The following is a 24,462-nucleotide window of genomic DNA, read 5'->3' on the forward strand; positions in this document are numbered from 1 at the left end:
ACACTTAAAATAATTAAGAAAATCTGAACCTTTAATGGGTTTAAGAAAAAAATGTGGTTATGAAACTTTCATTTGCATTTTATTTTCATATTACTTTTAAATAAATTTACATGTTCCCAAATAATGGTTATTTTCTTCTTACTGTTTTTCCAGAATTAGAGATTTTTTTAGGCACTAAATCCTAATCCAATTTAAACTTAATCTTCTACTTTTATACATTGTATAATGTTCCCCTTCTTTGTTTCTAGCTCTTGCTAATTTGAGAATAATGAAGTAATATGATGATCCACAAATAAATTATCTTTTTAAGGGCACCCAAGGAAAAAACAAACTTTCCTAAGTATAACTTTTATAAGAAATGATATGTACTTAATCTGTAAAAAAATTTTGAAATGTTAACTTGCTTTGGCATTAAGAAAAGCAAAGCAATATGCTAATTTATCTGTGGCAAAATGGATAAATCTTTTAATTTACAGATAGGCTTATTTGTATTTAGTACTTTTCAAATGTATTATTGTAATAATTGAATTCAAATGGTCATTTTCCACAAATGTTCATTAATGATCCAAAGTCATCAACAGTGATTTAATTGGCCAACTGAAATGGAAACCTTCTTTCATTAAAGTATTCAGCCTGTCATTCTAAAATGCAATCTCATTTATCAGGCTGCAGTGATACACTGCAGCATCTGCCATTTGGAACCTTAAATACCATTTCAGGCTCCACTCAAACCATCTTTGTGTCCAGTTCTCCAGGAAACTATCAAATTGTCATTAAAATTATAGCATGATTTACTTAGAAAGCAAAGTATTTCTGCTTGACTTCCAGAAATAAAAAAAGTTTGCTGGTATTAAGATGGGGAAAAATGAGATACAGCAGAAAAAAATCTTAAATTCAAAAAGAAAAAACAAACAAACCATTTAAAAGAAGCTCTAAAACTGGAAGCCAAACAAAACAAATTCTTATTCATGAGCTCTCTACCACCAAAAAGATGTTCTACCTGGTCCTCCTACTATCTCTCTAAAGGACAACTCACCACAATGCTTTAGCCTTGGTTTTGTCATCTTCAAAGGGATTACAATCTATGAACTCCTTCACCTCAAATAGCCTATGATTTTAAGCGTTCAAAAAAGTTGCAAATCAGTTATTTTCAGATTTGCTCCAAGGGATTAAAAAAAAAAAAAAAAGCAACTACTCTGTGAGTGATAGAAGTCGCATTATTATAAGCTACCCACACTGAGGCAGCTCAAGAGAGGGGTGAAGAGCAGTCAATGCTAGTCTCCACTATTATCTGTAATATAGTTTCACTGAATGTGTCCTGTGGTTATGGATGTAATTGTCCTGAAAAGACTGCAAACAACTGCTCCAACAAGATGGAGCACATTAGAACCTCAGCAGGATGCCCAACAGCTAGCTTGTCTGCCTGGTTTTACACCTCTAGTAATAATGCAATTCCACAAGGAGCTGAACCATCGTCTGAGAAGCCACCCAACAGCCACTGCATATTTAATGAAGTTGCTCACCAAGCGCTGGAAAACAGAAGGTGCTTGGAGTGCATCATTAGTTCTGTCAGAAGGATAATTTACACATCTATCTTGTCAAATTTTCTATGGTTTATACTTTTACAATAATCAATCTAACATACATTTGATTAGTGAACTAGAAAGTAAAAAAAAAAAAAAAAAAAAAGCAGTACAGGCAAAATGGCTGTGGCCCCTCATAAACATATTTAATGAAAGAATTTAACCCCTTGATGGCAGAGGTCTGCGAGCTTCTTCCTTCAGTGATAACAGAATTTGAACTGAGGTCAGAAATCATGGCCTATATAATTAAAACAACCAGGAATCTTTTTAGTTTTGCTTAACAATTTAAGTCAGCTACACTGTAGGATAAATGTACAGACAGAAAACATAGTTTAAGTTAAAATGCTCAGCCTTTCAACCTTTTAAGACTGTGAGTAGAAATAGTCTTCATAAAATGCTAAAGACCCTTCAGTGGCTATCTCAGATGAATCAATAAATCAAAACAACAATAACAAAATACCAAAGACCGTAATCTCAAAGAGAAAGCACGCTTCAAAGTAGAAGACTTTTATTCTAGAGCTAAACAACATAATAATGTCCTTTGTACAATCCTTATTTGCACTGCTAGGCATTCAGAAATTAGCTGACTGTACTGGTCTGGATACGTGTAACACACATGTGCACAAGTACACGTGAGCATAAAACATTTGTAGAGCTCATTTTACAAATGGAAGAAATGACACTCTGTCCTTTATGTAGCACGTCATATTTGGGGGAGGGGAGAATGGATAAGAATAGCAAATGACAGGCAGCCGAAGACTATTTCAGCATCCCTTGTGTGTATTCACACAAGTTATTCATGACAAGACATATGTACATTCTTACCACTGAAGCTTATGCCTCTTTCTGAACCTGGATTATCTGACATGGGATATTCATGACTACTGACTCAACTATATTCTTTTGACTTCTGATTTTCCAGAAGTATAAACCTAGTCTGAGAGCTAACAATAGAGCTACAAAAAGCCAAGATAGGGACCTTGTACTTCACAATTCACAATTATCCTAAATATATGCAGGTATTTAAGAGTCTTAGATATATTTTTAAAGATACAAAAACTTGGGCGCCTGGGTTGCTCAGTCGGTTAAGCGTCTGCCTTTAGCTTAGGTCATGATCTCAGGGTCCTGGGATCAAGCCCCGCATCGGGCTCCCTGCTCAGCAGGGAGTTTGCTTGTCCCTCTCCCTCTACCCCTCCCCCCGCTCGTTCTCTCTCTCTCTCTCACAAAAAAAATAAAATCTTAAAAAAAACAAAATACAAAAAATATAGACCAGCTAAGTGCTGAACATTATCAAAACTGATGGGAAAATTCTTTTTCTGCTTAAATTAAAAGTGGAATTCACCTTTTTACAATTTAATATCTCATGTATATACAGATTGGATAAAACAAGTATTTTATGTTCCTCAACAATATACAGTACATTTTTTAAAAATTACTTTTGGGGGCACATGGGTGGCTCAGATGGTTAAGCGTCTGCCTTTGGCTCAGGTCATGATCCCAGGGTCCTGGGATCGAGTCCCGCATCGGGCTCCCTGCTCCTTGGGAGCCTGCTTCTCCCTCTGCCTCTCTCTCTCTCTCTGTCTCTCATGAATAAATAAATAAAATATTTTTTAAAAAAATTACTTTTGGAAGAGAGGAAATGGAAGCCTTTAGGGACAGTATTTGAAATCACAAGTTCAACAATCCCCTTTGGATGCTAACAGCTCCAAGAAAGAATGCATTTTGTGGTATGAATGACCAAACATGTACGGGGAGTACTGGGAGCGTTGGGTGTGAGAAATGTGGACATGGTAGCCAGCCTAGTCACCAAAAATTATCTGGAACTACTCTTTATGGTCTAAGGGACTGAAGGCTTAGCAGAAGCTACCAAATAGTCCTGTTTTAAAAGGGATAAATCTGGGGTCTGCTAGCCAGAGTTCTTTTTAAAAAAGCTAGACAAATTAAAAACTTTTTGAATTATGGGGGCGCCTGGGTGGCTCAGTTGGTTAAGCGACTGCCTTCGGCTCAGGTCATGATCCTGGAGTCCCGGGATTGAGTCCCGCATCGGGCTACCTGCTCCGCAGGCAGTCTGCTTCTCCCTCTCCCGCTCCCCCCTCTTGTGCTCTTTCTCTCTCTCACTCTCTCTCTCAAATAAATAAAATCTTAAAAAAAAAAAAATTAAAAAAATAAAAAATAAATAAAAACTTTTTGAATTATGAATTTGATTTTAAGATTGCAAAGATTATATGCTTATTTAAAAAACAAGTTATGAAACAGACTGTACATTTAGAAGATTACCAAAGCTAAAGCTCAGAAGTAGAATTCAGCCAAAGCTAAAAGAACCTAACCATTATTATATAACAACTATATTTTGAAAGTTCTGGTTTGGGCTCCTGGGTATCACTTTAGCACTATTCTATAGGTCAGATTTTAAAGAGAAAATCTAGACTTAGCTGCTTATATGAGTGATCTGAGCATTAACTTTGTGCATTAACTTTGTTTTTTTTTTTTTTTTTTTATTAAAGATTTTATTTATTTATTTGACAGAGAGAGACACAGCGAGAGAGGGAACACAAGCAGGGGGAGTGCGAGAGGGAGAAGCAGGCTTCCCGCCGAGCAGGGAGCCCGATGCGGGGCTCGATCCCAGGACCCTGGGATCATGACCTGAGCCGAAGGCAGACGCTTAACGACTGAGCCACCCAGGCGCCCCTGCATTAACTTTGTATTTCAAGTTTGTTTGTTTGTTTTTTAAGATTTTATTTATTTATTTGCTAGAGAGAGAGAGAGAGTGAGAGTACAAGCAGGGGGAGGGGCAGAGGCAGAGGGAGAAGCAGACTCCCTGCTGAGCAGCGAGCCCGATGTGGGACTCGACCCCAGGACCCTGGGATCATGACCCAAGCTGAAGGCAGCCACTTAACCGACTGAGCCACCCAGGCGTCCCTGTATTTCAAGTTTTAATTAATCCAACCAAACTACTGGTGGATTATGTAAGGGTCAGTGCTGGAAGATGTGTTGGAATCAGCCCAACAACCTCATGCCATTTGAGGTTCTGGCCCTATGAAGCCTGTTAGGTACTGATGAGAACAGAGAACATGGACAACTTCCACTCTGAGGTGATCTGACTGTGATGATGCTTCTTCAGAGGGAGGGTTTCAACATGAAAAGAGAGTGTGGTTGTCCATGTGTTTGTGCTAGACAGCACATTTTTGTGTGTGTTTGGATCTGGTAGAGGTACATGCTGAATGTTAGCCAACAGACCTCCAACGAGGGATGCTAACATGAGACGGGACTATGCCTATCCAAGAGTTTAGTTTAGTGTTTTGTGGATACTTAAAGTCATGTTTCCATTTCTTTTTCAGACATTTGACTTACTTTCTACTAATGAAACTTCCGATATTGAGATGACAAACGCATGGATACAACAGGCTTTAACAAAGCAATTAAAATCTAATAGGATTTTTCTTTTATTAAATATTTAAAATGTCAATTTTCTCCATGCTAAGATCTCATCTGTGCAATTCACACAATAGCTCGAAGATCTTATTGATCCTTAAATAGGTTTTTAGAGATTATGAAACAGAATTAATGTTTGAATTACTAGGGCCAAGAACAGATCACAAGAGATCTGTCTTCAGAACATAATCAAGTGCTAATTCTGTTACACTTTCCCCATAGATGGCCTGACACACTTGGAATTTAAGCCCAAGTTGTCAATTGATGCCTATACAATGGAGTAAAAAGCAAGTGAACAGGTGAAATAACATGAGATAGATAAGGGCAGAAAACATCATATGCTCCCTAAAGACTAGGGCCATGTTTTATTCATTTTTGTGGTTCTGTTGTAGAACAGTGTATGCCACAGAATAAGAATTTAATATATGTGGGGCACCTGGGTGGCTCAGCCATTAAGCGTCTGCCTTCGGCTCAGGTCATGATCCCAGGGTCCTGGGATCGAGCCCCCCATCAGGCTCCCTGCTCAGCGGGAAGCCTGCTTCTCCCTCTCCCGCTTCCCCTGCTTGTGTTCCCTCTCTCACTGTCTCTCTCTCTGTCAAATAAATAAATAAAATCTAAAAAAAAAAAAGAATGTTAGTTGACATAAAAAATAAATATTGAACCACAGTTATCTATAAGTCTTGTTAGATTAGGAGCAGAAATTCAAGTATCTAGGGAAAGCTATCTGGGTTTCCTTAATTTCCATTGCTTATATTTGCCCTGCATTTCCTATATTCTGACGTTATTTCTTGGATATAATCAGAGCTATTTTACAGTAGCTAAAACAAGAGGTGTAAGTCACAGAACCTAAAACTCTTTTCCTTCAAATCTCTAGGACTCTTTGGACTCTATAAGTGGTTCTCAATGGGGGCAATTTTGCCCTCCAAGGTACACAGTGTAATGTCTAGAGATATTTTTGTTTGTCCTCACTCGGATGATGTTACCAGCATCTAAAGGACAGAGGCCAGGGATGCTGCTAAACATCTTAGAATGCACAGAACAGCCTCCAGAACAAAATTATCTGGACCAAAATGTCAGCAGTGCCAAAATGAAGAAATCCTGGTCTACGTGCTTCCAAGGGGCTATCTCTTAGAAGCCCAAACAATTTCCATAAGGGCAACATACTTCCACTGCTACAACCAACTGGATTAGTGGCAAATGGCTTATTGCCATTTGCAAGGTGAACTTGCTCTAAATTTGAGACTACTGACCAAATTGAAAGAAATTCTGGAGAAAGTGATAGATGGAAGTTACATCTGAGAACATCAACCACTGATGACAAATGCTACTTTATTTTAAAAATTAACTCCTAAAAACTTGAATTTAATATATATTGAAAAATATTGAAAAATGACTTGTAAGTCATTTCTTGCACCATTTTTCTAGCCAATGGGTGAATATATATATATATATATATATATATGAAATAAAGCTTCACAGCACTATCCAATACAACTCTCTTATGATGACAGAAATGTTCTTTACCTGCATTTTCAGCATGTGGATACCCACATGTGGATATTACCATTTGAAATGTAGCTAGTGAAAGTGAGGAATTTTTAATTTCATTTCATTTTTTTAAAAATTTTATTATTTATTTGAGAGAGAGAGAACACAAGCAGCAGGGACAGGCAGAGGGAGAGGGAGAAGCAGGCTCCCAGCTGAGCAAGGAGTCCCACTTGGGGCTCGATCCTAGGACCCTGGGATCATGATCAGAGCTGAAGGCAGACACTCAACTGACTGAGCCACCCAGGCATCCTGTGAATTTTTAATTCTAATTTTTTTTTTTTTAAGACAGAGAGGTGAGAGAGGGGCAGAGGGAGAGGGAGAAAGAGAATCTTAAGCAGGCTCCACGCCCAGTGTGGAGCCTGACATGGGGCTCGATCTCACAACCCTGAGATCATGACCTGAGCCGAAATCAACAGACACTTAATAGACTAAGCCACCAAGGTCCCCCTAATTTTAATTAATTTTAATTGATTTAAATTTAAATAGCCACAGGTAGCCTAGTGTGTTTTCTATTAGACAACACATAACAACATTTAAAAAAAATTGTAACTAAAGTCACTTTTAATAGATTCACATCTGAAAATATCTATAGGGGTTTTTTTCTGTTATACATTTTTAAAATTTAAAATCTATTAATTAACATGTAGTGTATTATTAGTTTCAGACTCAAATAACACCCAGTGCTCATTACATCACGTGCCCTCCTTAATGCCCATCACCCAGTCACCCCATGCCACTACCCACCACCCCGCCAGCAACCCTCAGTTTGTTTTCGGTAGTTAAGAGTCCCTAATGGTTAGTCTCCCTCTCTGAGTTCATCTTCTTTTATTTTTCCTTCCCTTCCCCTATGTTCATCTGTTTTGTTTCGTAAATTCCACAGATGAGTGAAGTCATATGGTATGTCTTTCTCTGACTGACTTATTTCGCTTAGCATAATGCCCTCTAGTTCCATTGGCGTCATTGCAAATGGTAAGATTTCATTATTTTTTTGATGGCTGTGTAATATCTCACTACACACACACACACACACACACACACACACACACACACACCCCACATCTTCTTGATCCATTCATCTGTGCAGGGACATCTGGGCTCTTTCCACAGTTTGGCTATTGTGGACATTGCTGCTAAAACACTGGAGTGCAGGTGCCCCTTTGAATCACTACGTTTGTATCCTTTGGGTAAATACCTAGTAGTGCAATTGCTGGGTCATAGGGTAGTTCTATTTTTAACTTTTTGAGGAACCTCCATACTGTTTTCCATAGTGGCTGTACCAGTTTGCATTCCCACCAACAGTGTAGGAGGGTTCCCCTTTCTCTGCATCCTCGCCAACATCTGTTGTTTCCTGAGCTGTTAATTTTAGCCATTCTGACTGGTGTGAGGCAGTATCTCATTTGATTTGTATGTCCCTGATGCTGACTGATGTTAAGCATTTTGAAAACATCTATTAGGATTAACTGTTTACTAATCATATGAAACTACAAAAGTTAATTATTCTCTAACAATCTAATAATGTAGTACAGGCATTCTCAGACTAACAAACATCTTACTTAGAAGAGTCTTGGATATAAAATTGCTGGGAAGGGAAAGTTCTCTTTAGAGGTCCAAAGAGAAGTATTAGTATCTAAGCAACCTATTCTATGATGTTGATACACCTGAGGGTGTAAACTACAACAGGTAGCTTTTGTAATTGCATACGTGGAAAGGCACAGGGATCAATACATTCTTTACAACAGACTTTCTGTCAGTTCTCAAATCTGTTTATCCTATGATATAGCTGTTAAATGTTCAGTGAAATTATGGGTTAAATTGGCTTTTACAGTCTGGTCTTGAAGTCTATTACAACATTGCTTCAGTGGAAAAATATTATAATCAACTAATAAGTTTTGTGAGAAAAAGCCAGTCACAAAGAAGAAACCAAAGGAAAAAAAATAATTTAAAGCACAAAACAAACTTTCTGCTATATTATGGTAATCTGATATTCAATACTGGAAAGGCTATACTCATCTGATAGGCATCAAAAGATGAAAATCACAACCAGGATACTGACATTGATATAGTCAAGATACAGAACAATTCCATCACCACAAGGATCCCTGTGTTGTCCGTTTTATAGTCACCCCTTCCCCACAACCAACTCCTGGAAACTGTTAATCTATTCTCTATTTCTGTAATTCTGTCATTTCAAAAATGTCATAGAAACGGAAGCACACTGTATTACTCTTTAGGGACTGGCTTTCTTTTACTCATCATAATTCCCTGGACAGTTCTCCAAGTCGTTGCATGCACTGATAGTTGGTTCCTTCTTATTGCTGAGGAGTTGTCCATGGTATGGATGTACCAACCACTAGCTGAAGGACATCTAGGCTGTTTCCAGTTTGGCACTCTTATAGGTAAAGCTGCTCTGAATATTCAAGCAGAGGTTTTTGTGTGAGCCTAAGTTTTTAATTCTCTGGTATACACAAGACTGTAATTGTTGGGTTAAAATGGTCGTTGCATGTTTGATTTTAAAAAACTGGCAAAGTGTCTACAGAGTGGCTGTACCACCTTGCATTCCCCCCAGCGATGTATTATTGATCTAGTTTCTTCATATCCTCACCAGCATTTGATACTGTCACTATTTTTTTAAATTTTAGCTTTCTGATAGGTGTGTAGTGATTTCCCTTGTGGCTTTAATTTGCGTTTTCTTTTTTTTTTTAAGATTTTATTTATTTGACAGAGAGAGAGATAGCGAGAGCAGGAACACAAGCAGGGGGAGTGGGAGAGGGAGAAGCAGGCCTCCCGCGGAGCAGGAAGCCCGATGCGGGGCTCGATCCCAGGACCCTGGGATCATGACCCGAGCCGAAGGCAGACGCTTAACGACTGAGCCACCCAGGCGCCCCTAATTTGCGTTTTCTTAATAGCTAATGATGTTGAGCCTCTTTCATGTGATTATTTAACATCTGTATATCCTCTTCAGTGAAATGATTCTTCATATCTTTTGCCCACTTTCTGATTGGACTGTTTGCATCTTACTCTTGAGTTTTGAGAATTTTTTATATATTACAGACACAGGCCTTTTGTTGGACATGTGGTTTGCATGTATTTTCTACCACTCTGTAGCTTATCTTTTTATCCACTTATCAGATTCCTTCACAGAGCAAACGTTTTTAATTTTGATGAAATCCAATTTATCAACTTTTACTTTAATGGACTGTACTTTTGGTGACCAGCCTAAGAACTCTTTGACTGACTCTAGACGCTGAAGATTTTTTCCTGTTTCCTTCTAAAAGTTTTATTATTTTATGTTTACAATTAAGTCCATTATCTATTTTGAGTTAATTTTGGTATAAGACGTTGAAATTTAGGTCTAGGTTTTTTTTTTGTTTTTTTTGGCTTATGGATATCCACCTACTACAGCACCGTTTGTTGAACAACTATATATTTCCTCTACTGGATTGCTTCTGTATTGTTGTCAAACTCAGCTGGACATACTTATGGGGGGGGGTGTTTCTATTCTGTTCCATTGATGATGTTTCTCTCTCTCCTCTAACAGCACAGTCCTGATTTTACTATATAAGTCTTATATAGTAAATAGAGCTATAATATAAGTCTTGAAATCAAGTAGATAGATTCCTATGACTTTAGTCTTCTTTTTCCTAATTGTTTTGGCTATCTAGTTCCTTTGTCTTGCCATATAAATTATAGAATAATCTTTTCTATGTCTACTAAAAATTTTGCTGAAATTTTAACAGGAATCGCATTAAACAAATAAATCTGGAAATGACCATCTTCACTATTTCTAGTTTTCAACCAATCCATGAACACGGTCTCTCCATTTATTTAGGTCTTCTTTGCTTTTTTTCATCAACATGCTATAATTCTCAGAATACTGATCCTGTATATATTTTGTTAGATTTATGCCTAAGTATGTACAAATTTTGTTAGATTTATGTCCACTTCCTTTTCTTCGAATCAACTAGAAATGGTATTGTATTTTAAATTTCAGTTTCTCTATGTTTGTTCTTAATATTAAAAATGTGATTGATTTTTGTGTGCTCTTAAATTCTGCAATCTTGCTGATCTTGTTTTTATAGATTCTTTGGGATTTTCTATATAGTTATGGCATCTATTAATAGCAAGAATTTTATTTCTTCCTTTACAATATGCATGTCTTTTATTTCACACTATGGTTTTAACAAACGGCTTCAAAGCCAATCTTTTCCTCATTCTTTTGAGTAGTCTCTTTTTTACTTTTAAAGTTTCGGATACTACCAGATTCTGTTAAGACCACACACACACACAAAAAAAAACTTGGAGCAGCTGCCCCACAATTATTCTCTGAACAATAGGAAATAATTTTGGCAAGGTAAAGACACCAATATTTAAACTAAGTCTGGTTTTATTTAATCAAAGAATTGTACTTCCTGACAAGGACTTAAGTATAATTTTAGCCAATGAACAACTTAAAAACTTAAGTCATAAAATGAAATTAAGTACACGGCTGATATAAACTCTTTAAACTGACCAGCTTGTCAGTTACAAAAACAAGCACTATGAAGATTAAGTTAAGCAGGCTTTATATTTCCTATAGCCTCCAGTTCCAGACTACATCTGTTTTCTTTGATACACAAAACCAGAGTTAAAATAGCTCCATTTATCACAGCATGATTGTAGGCAGACAAACCAGCCTGTCTGTTTCCAGATAGAGAAAGCAACCGTTATTAATCACAATTACAGGCCAAACCCTCTAAGAGAAATTGTATCAATATTCTCCCAACCCCCAGCCCTTCTACTCTCTAACTCAAAAATGGTACTGAGAATGTCACAACACTTGGTGAAGGTCAGTAAATAAAGATGATACTATGAGGTCAACTTGAGTTTTAAGTTCAGGATGCAAATTAAGGAAAATCTTTTATTCACATAAAAAGAAGTGATCTCTCAAAAGCTCTATCATTAGTTAAGTTTAGCAGGACAATTAAACCCATTCTATTTCAAATTTATATAGAAAGGTTTCCTTTTTATGAAACTATACTGAACAGCACAGGATATTTGATATTTATAAATTAGATAATTAACTTTAAGCAGGAGGCATTTATGAAAATAGACATTTTTGTATAGCATATTTTGTAGCCAAGAGTGTGAATGATATTTCTCTTTTCATACAGATTATAATAGAACTTCCTATAGAATGAGACCAACTACAGATTACAACTGAAAATATGTTAGGACACTTGTTGTATCATATCCCTTAAATATATTAATGTATCCCTTTCATATAAACGGTAACACTTTCTTCAATGGTTAAGAATATAAACCAGAGGGGCACCTGGGTGGCTCAGTTGGTTAGGCGACTGCCTTTGGCTCAGGTCATGATCCTGGAGTCCCTGGATCGAGTCCCGCATCGGGCTCCCTGCTCGGCGGGGAGTCTGCTTTTCCCTCTGACCCTCCCCCTTCTCATGTGCTCTCTCTCTCATTCTCTCTCTCGCAAATAAATAAAATCTTAAAAAAAAAAAAAAAAGAATATAAACCAGAGTTTCCATTTGGAGTTGTCTACTGCTATTTTTTTAAGCTATTTTTTTTTTAAGCAGCTACTATATGCAAGGCACCTGAGATGCTTTACATACATTATTACATGTAATTCTTATAATAATATACAAGATAGGTACTATTATTCCTAATTTGCAGAAGAGAACACTAGCTCAGAGAAGTTACTTCCCTAAGGTCACACAGCTAGTTAAGTACAAAAGCCAGGAGTCAAATACAGATTTGATTCCAAAGTCTATGTTCTTTCCCCTCTGTTTATAAGCCTCACGACCTTTTTTCAAAAAATTTATTTATTTTAAATTTTTATTTTATGTTATGTTAGTCACCATACATTTTATCATTAGTTTTTGATGTAGTGTTCCATGCAATACATACCCTCCTTAATACCCATCACCAGGCTAACCCACCCTTCCACCCCTCTCCCCTCTAAAACCCTCAGTTTGTTTCTCAGAGTCCATAGTCTCTCATGGTTCGTCTCCCCCTCCAATTTCCGTCCCCTTCATTTTTCCCTTCCTACTATCTTTTTTTTTTTTTTTTAACATATAATGTATTGTTTTGTTTCAGAGATACAGGTCTGTGATTCAACAGTCTTACACAATTCACAGTGCTCACCATAGCACATACCCTCCCCAGTGTCCATCACCCAGCCACCTCATCCCTCCCACCCCCCACCACTCCAGGAACCCTCAGCTTGTTTCCTAAGATTAAGAGTCTCCTATGGTTTGTCTCCCTCTCTGGTTTCATCTTGTTTCATTTTTCCCTCCCTTCCCCTATGATCCTCTGTCTTGTTTCTCAAATTCCTCATATCAGTGAGATCATATGATACTTGTCTTTCTCTGATTGACTTATTTCGCTTAGCATAATACCCTCTAGTTCCATCCACGTCGTTGCAAAGGGCAAGATTTCGGGGGTTTTGATGGCTGCATAATATTCCACTGTATGTGTCGGGTGTGTGTGTATATATATATATATATATGTGTATATATATATATATATATATATATATATATACCACTTCTTCTTTATCCATTCATCTGTTGATGAACATCTTGGCTCTTTCCCTAGTTTGGCTATTGTGGACATTGCTGCTATAAACACTGAGGTGCATGTACCCCTTTGGATCACTACATTTGTATCTTTGGGGTAAATACCCAGTAGTGCAATTGCTGGGTCATAGGGTAGCTCTATTTTCAACTTTTTGAGGAAACTCCATACTGTTTTCCAGAGTGGCTGCACCAGCTTGCATACCCACCAACAGTGTAGGGGGGTTCCCCTTTCTTTGCATCCTCGCAAACATCTGTTGTTTCCTGACTTGTTAATTTTAGCCATTCTGACTGGTGTGAGGTGGTATCTCCTTGAGGTTTTGATTTGTATTTCCCTGATGCCGAGTGATGTTGAACACTTTTTCATTTGTCTGTTGGCCATTTGGATGTCTTCTTTGGAAAAATGTCTGTTCATGTCTTCTGCCCATTTCTTGTTTGGATTATTTGTTCTTTGGGTGTTGAGTTTGATAAGTTCTTTATACATTTTGGATACTAGCCCTTTATCTGATATGTCATTTGCAAATATCCTCTCCCATTCCATCAGTTGTCTTTTGGTTTTGGTGACCGTTTCCTTTGCTGTGCAAAAGCTTTATATCTTGATGAAGTCCCAATAGTTCATTTTTGCCCTTGCTTCCCTTGCCTTTGGCGATGTTTCTAGGAAGAAGTTGCTGCGGCTGAGGTCGAAAAGGTTGCTGCCTGTGTTCTCCTCAAGGATTTTGATGGATTCCTGTCTCACATTGAGGTCTTTCATCCATTTTGAGTCCATTTTTGTGTGTGGTGTAAGGAAATGGTCCAGTTTCATTCTTCTGCATGTGGCTGTCCAATTTTCCCAACACCATTTGTTGAAGAGACTCTTTTTTCCATTGGACATTCTTTCCTGCTTTGTCGAAGATGAGTAGACCATAGCATTGAGGGTCCGTTTCTGGGCTCTCTATTCTGTTCCATTGATCTATGTCCCTGGAATTGTGATGCCACCAGCTTTGCTTTTCTTTTTCAACATTTCTCTGCCTATTCGGGGTCTTTTCTGGTTCCATACAAATTTTAGGATTATTTGTTCCATTTCTTTGAAAAAAGTTGATGGTATTTTGATAGGGATTGCATTAAATGTGTAGATTGCTCTAGGTAGCATAGACATTTTCACAATATTTGTTCTTCCAATCCATGAGCATGGAACGTTTTTCCATTTCTTTGTGTCTTCCTCAATTTCTTTCAAGGATATTCTATAGTTTTCTGAGTACAGATTCTTTGCCTCTTTGGTTAGATTTATTCCTAGGTATCTTATGGTTTTGGGTGCAATTGTAAATGGGATCCACTCCTTAATTTCTCTTTCTTCTGTCTTGTTGTTAGTGTATAGAAATGCCACTGATTTCTGTGGATTGATTTTATATCCTGCCACTTTATTGAATTCCTGTATGAGTTCTAGCAGTTTTGGGGTGGATTGGGTTTTCCACATAAAGTGTCATATCATCTGCAAAGAGTGAGAGTTTTACTTCTTCTTTGCCGATTCAGATGCCTTTTATTTCTGTTGTCTGATTGCTGAGGCTAGGACTTCTAGTACTATGTTGAATAGCAGTGGTGATAGTGGACATCCCTGCTGTGTTCCTGACCTTAGGGGAAAAGCTCTCAGTTTTTCCCCATTGAGAATGATATTCTGCGGGTTTTTCAGATGCCTTTATGATATTGAGATATGTTCCCTCTATCCCTACACCGTGAAGAGTTTTAATCAAGAAAGGATGCTATACTTTGTCAAATGCTTTTTCTGCATCTATTGAGAGGATCATATGGTTCTTATTCTTTCTTTTATTACTGTATCATACTGATTCATTTGCAGATGTTGAACCAACCTTGCAGCCCAGGGATAAATCCCTCTTGGTCGTGGTGAATAATCCTTTTAATGTACTGTTGGATCCTATTGGCTAGTGTTTTGGTGAGAATTTTTGCATCCATGTTCATCAAGGATATTGGTCTGTAATTCTCCTTTTTGATGGGGTCTTTGTCTAGTTTTGGGATCAAGGTAATGCTGACCTCATAGAAAATAAGTTTGGAAGTTTTTCTTCCATTTCTATTTTTTGGAACAGTTTCAGAAGAATAGGTATTAATTCTTCCTTAAATGTTTGATAGAATTCCCCTGGGAAGCCATCTGGCCCTGGGCTCTTGTTTATTGGGAGATTTTTGATTACTGCTTCCATTTCCTTGCTGGTTATGTGTCTGTTCAGGTTTTCTATTTCTTCCTGTTTCAGTTTTGGTAGTTTATACTTCTCTAGGAATGCATCCGTTTCTTCCAGATTGTCTAATTTGCTGGCATTTAATTGATCATAATATGTTCTTATAATGTTTGTATTTCTTTGGTGTTGGTTGTGATGTCTCCTCTTTCATTCATGATTTTATTTATTTGAGTCATTTCTCTTTTCTTTCTGATAAGTCTGGCCAGGGGTTTATCAATCCTATTCTTTCAAAGAACCAGCTCCTAGTTTCATTGACCTGTTCTACTGTTCTTTTGGTTTCTATTTCATTGATTTCTGCTCTGATCTTTATTATTTCTCTTCTTCTGCTGGGTTTAGGTTTTATTTGCTATTCTTTCTCCAGCTCCTTTAGGTGTAGGGTTAGGTTGTGTATTTGAGACCTTTCTTGTTTCTTGAGAAAGGCTTGTATTGCTATATACTTTCCTCTTAGGACCGCCTTTGCTGCATCCCAAGATTTTGAACAGTTGTGTTTTCATTTTCATTTGTTTCCATGAATTTTTTTTTAATTCTTCTTTAATTTCCTAGTTGACTCATTCATTCTTTAGTAGGATGCTCTTCAGCCTCCATGTATTTGAGTTCTTTCTGACTTTCCTCTTATGATGGAGTTCTAGTTTCAAAGCATTGTGGTCCAGAAATATGCAGGGAATGATCCCAATCTTTTGGTACCGGTTGAGACCTGATTCGTGACCTAGGATGTGATCTATTCAGGAGAACGTTCCATGGGCACTAGAGAAGAATGTGTATCCTGCTGCTTTGGGATGGAATGTTCTTAATATATCTGTGAAGTCCATTTGGTCCAGTGTGTCATTTAAAGCCTTTATTTCCTTGTTGATCTTTTGCTTAGATGATCTGTCCATTTCATTGAGGGGGGGATGTTAAAGTCCCCTATAATTATTGTATTGTTGTCAATGTGTTTCTTTGGTTTTGTTATTAATTGGCTTATATAATTGGCTGCTCCCATGTTAGGGGCATAGATATTACAATTGTTAGATCTTCTTGTTGGAATGACCCTTTAAATAGAATATAGTGCCCTTCCTCATCTCTTATTATAGTTTTTGGTTTAAAATCTAATTTGTCTGATATAAGGATTGCCACCCAGCTTTCTTTTGATGTCCATTAGCATGGTAAATGGTTTTCCACCCCCTCACTTTCAATCTGGAGGTGTCTTTGGGTCTAAAATTAGTCTCTTGCAGGCAGCATATCGATGGGTCTTGTTTTTTTTATCCAATCTGATACCTGTGTCTTTTGACTGGGGCATTTAGCCCATTTACATTCAGGGTAACTACTGAAAGATATGAATTACCTGTAAGGTAACTATTGAAAGATATGAATTACCATTGTATTACCTGTAATGTGACTTACTGTATATTGTCTCTATTCCTTTCTGGTCTATGTTACTTTTAGGCTCTCTCTTTGCTTAGAGGACCCCTTTCAATATTTCTTGTAGGGCTGGTTTCGTGTTTGCAAATTCTTTTAGTTTTTGTTTGTCCTGGAACCTTTTAACTCTCCTTCTATTTTCAGTGACAGCCTAGCTGGATATAGTATTCCTGGCTGCATATTTTTCTCGTTTAGTGCTCTGAATATATCATGCCAGTCCTTTCTGGCCTGCCAGGTCTCTGTGGATAGGTCTGCTGCCAAGCTAATGTTTCTACCTTGTCGGTTACAGACCTCTTGTCCTGAGCTGCTTTCAGGACTTTCTCTGTCTCTGAGAGTTGTAAGTTTTACTATTAGATGTCAGGGTGTTGACCTATTTTTATTGATCTTGAGTGGGGTTCTCTGTGCCTCCTGGATTTTGATGCCTGTTTTCCTTTCCTGAATTAGGGATGTTCTCTGCTATAATTTGCTCCAATATACCTTCTGCCCCCCTCTCTCTCTCCTCTTCTGGGATCCCAATTATTCTAATACTGTTTCGTCTTATGGTATCACTTATCTCTCGAATTCTCCCCTTGTGATCCAGTAGTTGTTTCTCTCTCTTCTTCTCAGCTTCTTTATTCTCCATCGTTTGGTCTTCTATATCACTAATTCTCTCTTCTGCCTCATTTATCCTAGCAGTTAGAGCCTCCATTTTTATTGCACCTCATTAATAGCCTTTTTTATTTTGACTTGGTTAGATTTTAGTTCTTTCATTTCTCCGGAAAGGGATTCTCTAGTATCTTCCATGCTTTTTTCAAGCCCAGCTAGTATCATCATAATCGTCATTCGACATCTTATATCCATATTGATTAGGTCCCTGGCAGTCGGTACTGCCTCTTGTTCTTTTTTTTGAGGTGAGTTTTTCCGTCTTGTCATTTTGTCCAGAGGAGAACAGATGAATGAGAGAACAAAATGCTAAAAGGGTAACAAAGACCCCAGAAAAATATACACTAAACAAATCAGAAGAGACCCGAAAATGGGGGGAAAAGAAAGGGGAAAAAAAAAAAAAAAGACTCAGGCTGGTGAATAGATCAGAGCCACACACTAGAATTTAGGCATATTTTGGTCTGTTAGAAGAAACTGCCTCCCAAAATTTTAAAGAAAGAAAAACTTATATATGTACAAAATAAGTGTAAATACAATGAAGGGATGGAATATGACTGTAAAGATGAAAATTATAAAAGATTTTATAAAGGAATTGATAAGTTGGTTGAAAAAAGAAAGAAGAAAAATTAAAAAAGAAAAAAAAAAAGGAAGAGAATGTGATCAGGCAGGAGACCAGAACAAAGCTATACACCAGAGATTTAGGGTATATTTTGGTCTGTTAGAAGAAACTGTATCCCAAAATTTTAAAGAGAGAAAAACTTATATATATACAAAAAATAAGGTTAACTACAATGAAGGGATAGAATATGACTCTAAAAATGAAAATTAAAAAAGATTTTTAAAAAAGGAATTGATAAGATGTTGGTTTAAAAAGAGAAAAAGAAAAATTCCAAAAAAAAAAAAAAAGAAAATTTAAAAAATTAACTTTGAAGGACTAAAGAATCATGGGAAAAGAAGCTATGAATTCTATGTGCTATATTCCCCTAGTGCTGGAATTCTGCCGTTCTCATTGATCAGTAAACTTGGTCTTGGCTGGCTGCTCTTGCTGATCTTCTGGGCAAGGGGCCTATTGCAGAGATTCTCAAATGTCTTTGTCAGAGGCAGAATTGCCCCGCCCTTGTCAGGGGCCAGGCTAAGTAATCTGCTCAGGTTTGCTCTCGGTAGCTTTTGTTCCCTGAAAGCTTTCCGTACGCTTTAGAGGACAAGGAAGAAAATGGTGGCCTCCCAATCTCTGCCCCAGAGGAGCCGAGAACTCAGGGCCCTGCTCCTCAGTAAGCCCCCCGAGAAAAGCAGTCAATCATTCCCGTCTCCCCGGTCTCCAGCCACAACTCTGTGCTCACCTGGCCTGTGACCAAGCATTTTTATCTCTGGCACGTGACCCCATTTGAAGTCTCCAAAGCCAGCAGATTCCTTCGGTGTATTCCCATGCCGCTCCTCCCGGGGGAGGAAGGGAGTGTCCCCAGATCTACTGCTTGTTGGGTCCCTGCTGGAAGAGTAGTGGCCCGACTGTGCCACGGATTATGGTTTATGGCAACCCCGAGCTGAGAGCCCACTCCTCGACTCTGTCTTTGCAGCCGGCTTCCCCACTCTGATACCTGGGATCTCTGCCACACTCAGGCACCCCCGGTCTTTCTGTGACCCCGAGGGTCCTGAGACCACACTGTCCCAGCGAGGGTTCCACCCCCCGTTTAGCCACTGGAGCGATGTCCCTCAGCGGAGCTGACTTCTCAAAGTTCCGATTTTGTGCTCCGCTGCTCTATCACTTGCCGGTAGCGGCTGACACAGGCTCCCTCCCCCTGCGGTCTATCTTCCCGTATATCACCTCAGATTCGCTTCTCTGCACGTCCTACCTTCCAGAAAGTGGTCGCTTTTCTGTTCAGATAGTTGCTGCTATTCTTTTCTTCGATCTCCTGTTTAGTTTGCAGGTGTTCAGAATGGTTTGATACCTATCTAGCTGAATTCCTGGGACCAGAGAAAATTTAGTTCTACTCTTCCTCTGCCACCTTGCTCCTTCTCTGCCTCTCGACTTTTTAGTTGCTTTAAGACAAAGTTTGAATAGAACCAATGCATCATGGAAGAACACTAAAATGTCTGCTGTTAATGCAGTTGTAGAGAAATGCATGTTATTTCACCCCACTTTTCTACTGAATAACTGGCTCTGCTAATACACTTTCTCAGAAATATTATGGAATGGGGCGCCTGGGTGGCTCAGTCATTAACCATCTGCCTTCAGCTCAGGTCATGATCCCTGGGTCCTGGGATTGAGCCCTGCATCAGGCTCCCTGCTCAGCGGGAAGCCTGCTTCTCCCTCTCCCACTCCCCTTGCTTGTGTTTCCTCTCTCGCTGTGTCTCTCTCTGTCAAATAAATAAAATCTTTAAAAAAAAATATTATGAAATAAACTGAGCCTTTTCATGATTAAACATGACCTTATATTCAAACAAGGCCTGACCATTAAATGTTTGAAACTAAACTAACAGTCAGTGAGACTATAGCCATTTTAATATGAAAGATTCAGAGCCCTTTGAGAATTTGCAAAACTGCCCCAAATTCTGTGAGCACTGAGGCACTTATCCATTCACTTAACATATTCACTGAGCATCTACTATACAGAAGAGCCAGTAGTCACTGTTCTCGGGACTGGGAAAAACAGTGACGAACAAGATAAAGTCAGTAACCTTACTGAACTTATTCAAATGAGGAACACAGAAACTAAACAAGAGAACAGGGAAGATACCTCTAAGAAAGTGACATTCTTTTTTTAATGATTTTATTTATTTGACAGAGAGAGATACAGCAAGAGAGGGAACACAAGCAGGGGGAGTGAGAGAGGGAGAAGCAGGCTTCCCGCGGTGCAGGGAGTCCGATGCGGGGCTCGATCCCAGGACCCTGGGATCATGACCTGAGCCGAAGGCAGACGCTTAACGACTGAGCCACCCAGGCGTCCCAGGTGACATTTTTATCAGAGAACTAAATGATGGGGAAAGTGAGCCAAGAAAATATCTGGGGGAAAAACAATTGAAAGAAAGAACATCAGAAAAAGAAGAAACAGCAAAGGCCTTGCAGGGGAAAGGGGATTGGTATGTCTGAAGAATAGCAAGAAAGCCAATGTAAGAAAGTAGTAAGAGATGTGGATGGAGAGAAAGACACATGTATATCCTTGAAGGTCCTGATAGAGTTTGGATTTCATTTTGAGTGTGAGGGGAAAACACGGAGTTTTGGGAAAAGATTACTCTGACAGCAACAGAAATGACAGTAGGGGAACACGAGTGGAAGTAGACAGACCAGTTAAGATGCTACTGCAGCAGTCTCAGCAGGAAGAAATAGTGATTTGAACTAGAATGTCGTGGTGGTGATGCTTTCTGGTAGTTGAGAATCATCAGCATATCTTTAAGTCCTGGGACTCAGGTTATCACCTGGACTGAACACAGAAGAACAAACTGGCTCAGGGCAGAGTCCTGGAGGATACTCCAATATTTAGTAGTTTAGAAGAGGGCAAGCTGGCAAGGGAAAGCATCTTCATTTTACCAGCACATAGGAAATATACTTTGTATTTAGGCTTACCTAGTTTCTTTTCCTAAGCACTAGAGGAAACCAGGTAGTTTAGAGTTTTTTCTATGCAGTTTTAATTTTTGAGCACACAGAAAATAAAAATATGAGAAATATGATAGAAATAAAAGATTTCTATTTAAATGAGGCAGAATCTCTTAATAAATTAATATGCAATCAAACCTAGCTACATTCAAGTTCAAGCCAATAATTTCTAAAAATAAATCATTTCATCAAACTTGAGAATCCTTAACAAATAAAGACCTATAGGCCTAGAACCTGAAAATGCACATAAATTACAGAAGTTTTATTGTAACATGATCTGACCTATATTTGTTTGTTACCTGTTACCTGACAACGTGTTAAAACCTACAATCAGGAAGTATAAAAACAACCAGAAAATCCAACTGATTTACATGTAAGAGCTGAGAAAATGAAATGTCTATGATGTGGAAATTAAAATGTTGACCCATTTCTATTTTAACATCTAAAGCATGGCAAGTAATTAACTTAATGTCTAAATTGGAGAAATAGAGGTTTTATACTTTAAAAGAAAAACAGTAATGTTTAGTATTTCTTCTGTTGGTTACTACCACAACCTAGGCTACCTCAATGACAGACATACAAACTCTCAAGAAATATCAGGTACCCTCCAATTACGTACTGTTGTTCACCATAGCACTTTATCAAACCAATTATTTTTAATAGTAGGAATATTAGAAATTCTACCTCCGTGGTGATGCGACAGGCTCCCTCCATTAGCAAGGATTTCTTCTCTAGCAGCTGCCTGTATTTGGAAACAACACAACAAATAGTTGCTACTTAGGTTTCACTTTGAAGTGAAAGAGTAAGACTAAGACCCAGCTCCCAAAGGAGGCATGTACTTCCTGGGTTAAATAGCAAACTGGATGCCTAATTTTCCTTTCTCTTGGGTTAACTACATTTAAGAAAAATTAAAATATGCAGCCTAGCTTTATACACTTTTTCCTAGTGAATGGTCACAATGTCTATAATAGTCACTTCAAGATTCTAGAAAAGAAAAAGAAGACAAAATGATCAATTCAGCAGCACTACATTGTTAATAATTTTGTGAAGACAGTCAAGTCCTACTCTGAAGTAAACATCTCACTATACCAACAAGTGTTAGTAACTCACATTTATTTTAACTGCTTATTATAACATTTACCTGCTTATTTTATGTCTACAAAAGTACACTAAGCAATTTACCTGTAGTAACTCATTTATTTTCTGCTATAGCCTTATGGAATAACTACAATTAACCACATTTCACAAAGAAAATGAGGCTTAGATCGTTAAATTACTCACCAAATATCATAAAGTGGGCATCAGACTCAAAATTAGTTGCAAAGCTATCAGAGATCAAACAGAAAAGCTCTTATGGAGAACATTTCTTAGGTCAATGTCCTGGGACAAATTACTGTCAGACCTATGGACATTTAAGCGCAAAAAAACCTGCTTGTTTTCTCCTCCTAACATGTTCGGCCCTGATTAACCTCCTTATAGAGCACTAAGTTTAGAAAAATAAACACTTAAAGCAAAATACAGAATGACTGAAGTGCAGAGTGAAAAAAGGGGAACAAAAGAATTATATTCAATTCATGAGTATATACCAGCCATGAGGTGAAATATCTACAGTGCCTAGAACCTCTCAGAATTACTCAGGTGTGTATAAACTATCAGGAGTTAGGCCAGGGTAGAAAAGGGCCCAGGCAGGACAGATGGACCATATCTCATTGCAAAGTAACTTGTATGAACCCTCATCATTTAGGATTTAGGGTTTTTCAAATGAATCAAAAAAATTCTAGCATTATATCTTCTAACAAATTATTTTAAATAAGATTATTTTACATTTAATAAATTATTACATTAATTAAACAAATAATTTTAAATAAAGCAATAACTACTTGAAATTAGTAGCACTTTAAGAATGGCAGTTTGGATTGGGGGAAAAGGAATACTTTCACTCTTGTAGTATAGTACAGGGACGGGACCTTTGAGGAGCCGGAGGGCAACCAAAACACTGAAAGGCTAAGCTGACAGAAAAGTACTCAAACTTTTGAGGGTGATAAATATGTTCATTATTTTGATTGGGGTGATATTTTCACAGGTGTAAACATATGCAAAACTCATCAAACTGTACACTCCAAATACGTGCAGTTTCCTGTATTTCAATTATACTTCAAAAAAGTTGTTAAAAAAAAAAAAAGGAGGCATAGGAGGGAGCCAACCAAACCTTGTCTATGGTTTGTGTCTAAAAGTGTGCCACTGAAAATCACTGCACAGTACTACCTTTGGCAGGCATGCAATAACACTAAGACACTAGGTTTTAAACACTAGCACATGTGAGGTTTAACCAAACCTCAGTCTCCTCCCAGCTCCTCCACAGTCTAGTCTGTCCTTCAACTCTAGGCATACTTGTAATGAAAATTGGAATCTTAAGGCCATTCAAGGAATGTTAACAGAAATTGGCAGCAAATGAACCTCAATGGCCTACGTATAGCTAGAGCAAACAGAAAATTAGAAACCTAGAATGAGGATATTATAGCAACAAACAGCAAGAACAGCAGGGCTGCTGACCTCAACTGCAGCCACCATTGGCAAATGGGTGAATTGCCAAAGTGATACCAAGGATTCCTACAGTCCTTTGTTATTTAATTTAATCAGGTTTTATATACTGTAAATAACAACCAAAGAATCACAGGCTACAGAATATTAATTTCAGAATATTAATTCTAATATCTCTAGAGAATATTAATTTTAGACTCACAATTCACTATACAACTCAGTTTACCAAATATGCTTCTCATTTCTATCAACTACCAAGTAAGCCATTGAATGATTAAAGAGAGTCGAACTAAAATTCATAAATTGATAGGAAAGTTTATTTAAAAAAGAATGTAAGAGTATACTCATATATGCAAAATTACCTCTGTTTGTTCAAACACAGTCAGTGGGTCACTTATTCCCCTGTAGTTAAAGGCAAAGTAGAAATAGATGCATGCACCTGCATCATAAATCTGCGTCACCCTAAAAAACAAAGACAATTTCCACAAGGCTTTAAGTTAAGTGAAATCAGATTTAACATCTAGAAATGTAAAGGTAAGATCATTTAATTTGCTTAAGCCATAATCTCATCCTCTACCCAGACTCTTAACTCCATGGAAGGAATGGAGATTGGCTGAAGGAAATACAGGAACTATTTGTACTATTTTTAACAACTTTTTTTGGTAAGTCTGGATTATTAGCCAAAGAATTTAAAAAATTAAAAACAATGTAAATGTTTCTCCAATTGGCCTGAAATAAACAAAAACCCCACCTCCTCAGAAGAGACTGGTTTTGTTTTGTTTTGTTACAAAGTATAGGGAAGTTAAAGAAGTTCCCAAATAGACTAGATGGGACTTGGTGATCCATTATAAGCCTCCTATACTTCCTCAAAGTCAACAGAAATAGGCATGAGAACTTAAACCTTGGAAACAAGAAACATGTTCAAATACCAA

The 24,462-nt window shown here is 37.8% G+C and overlaps 1 protein-coding gene across 2 annotated transcripts in view; it reads right to left on the bottom strand.

The window, feature by feature from the left end:
* Positions 1-24,462, bottom strand: part of AGPS (alkylglycerone phosphate synthase) — a 186,707-nt gene that overhangs the window by 4,407 nt on the left and 157,838 nt on the right. For both annotated transcript variants that reach the window (XM_032407452.1, XM_032407443.1), the window contains exons 18-19: positions 23,893-23,992; positions 21,674-21,731 (exon numbers count right to left, since the gene is read on the bottom strand). In XM_032407452.1, coding sequence (XP_032263343.1) covers positions 21,674-21,731; positions 23,893-23,992 — 158 coding nt within the window. The remainder of the gene's footprint in view (positions 1-21,673; positions 21,732-23,892; positions 23,993-24,462) is intronic.

This window comes from Phoca vitulina, unplaced genomic scaffold, assembly GCF_004348235.1.
Source record: "Phoca vitulina isolate PV1807 unplaced genomic scaffold, GSC_HSeal_1.0 scaffold1, whole genome shotgun sequence".
NCBI lineage: Eukaryota > Metazoa > Chordata > Mammalia > Carnivora > Phocidae > Phoca > Phoca vitulina.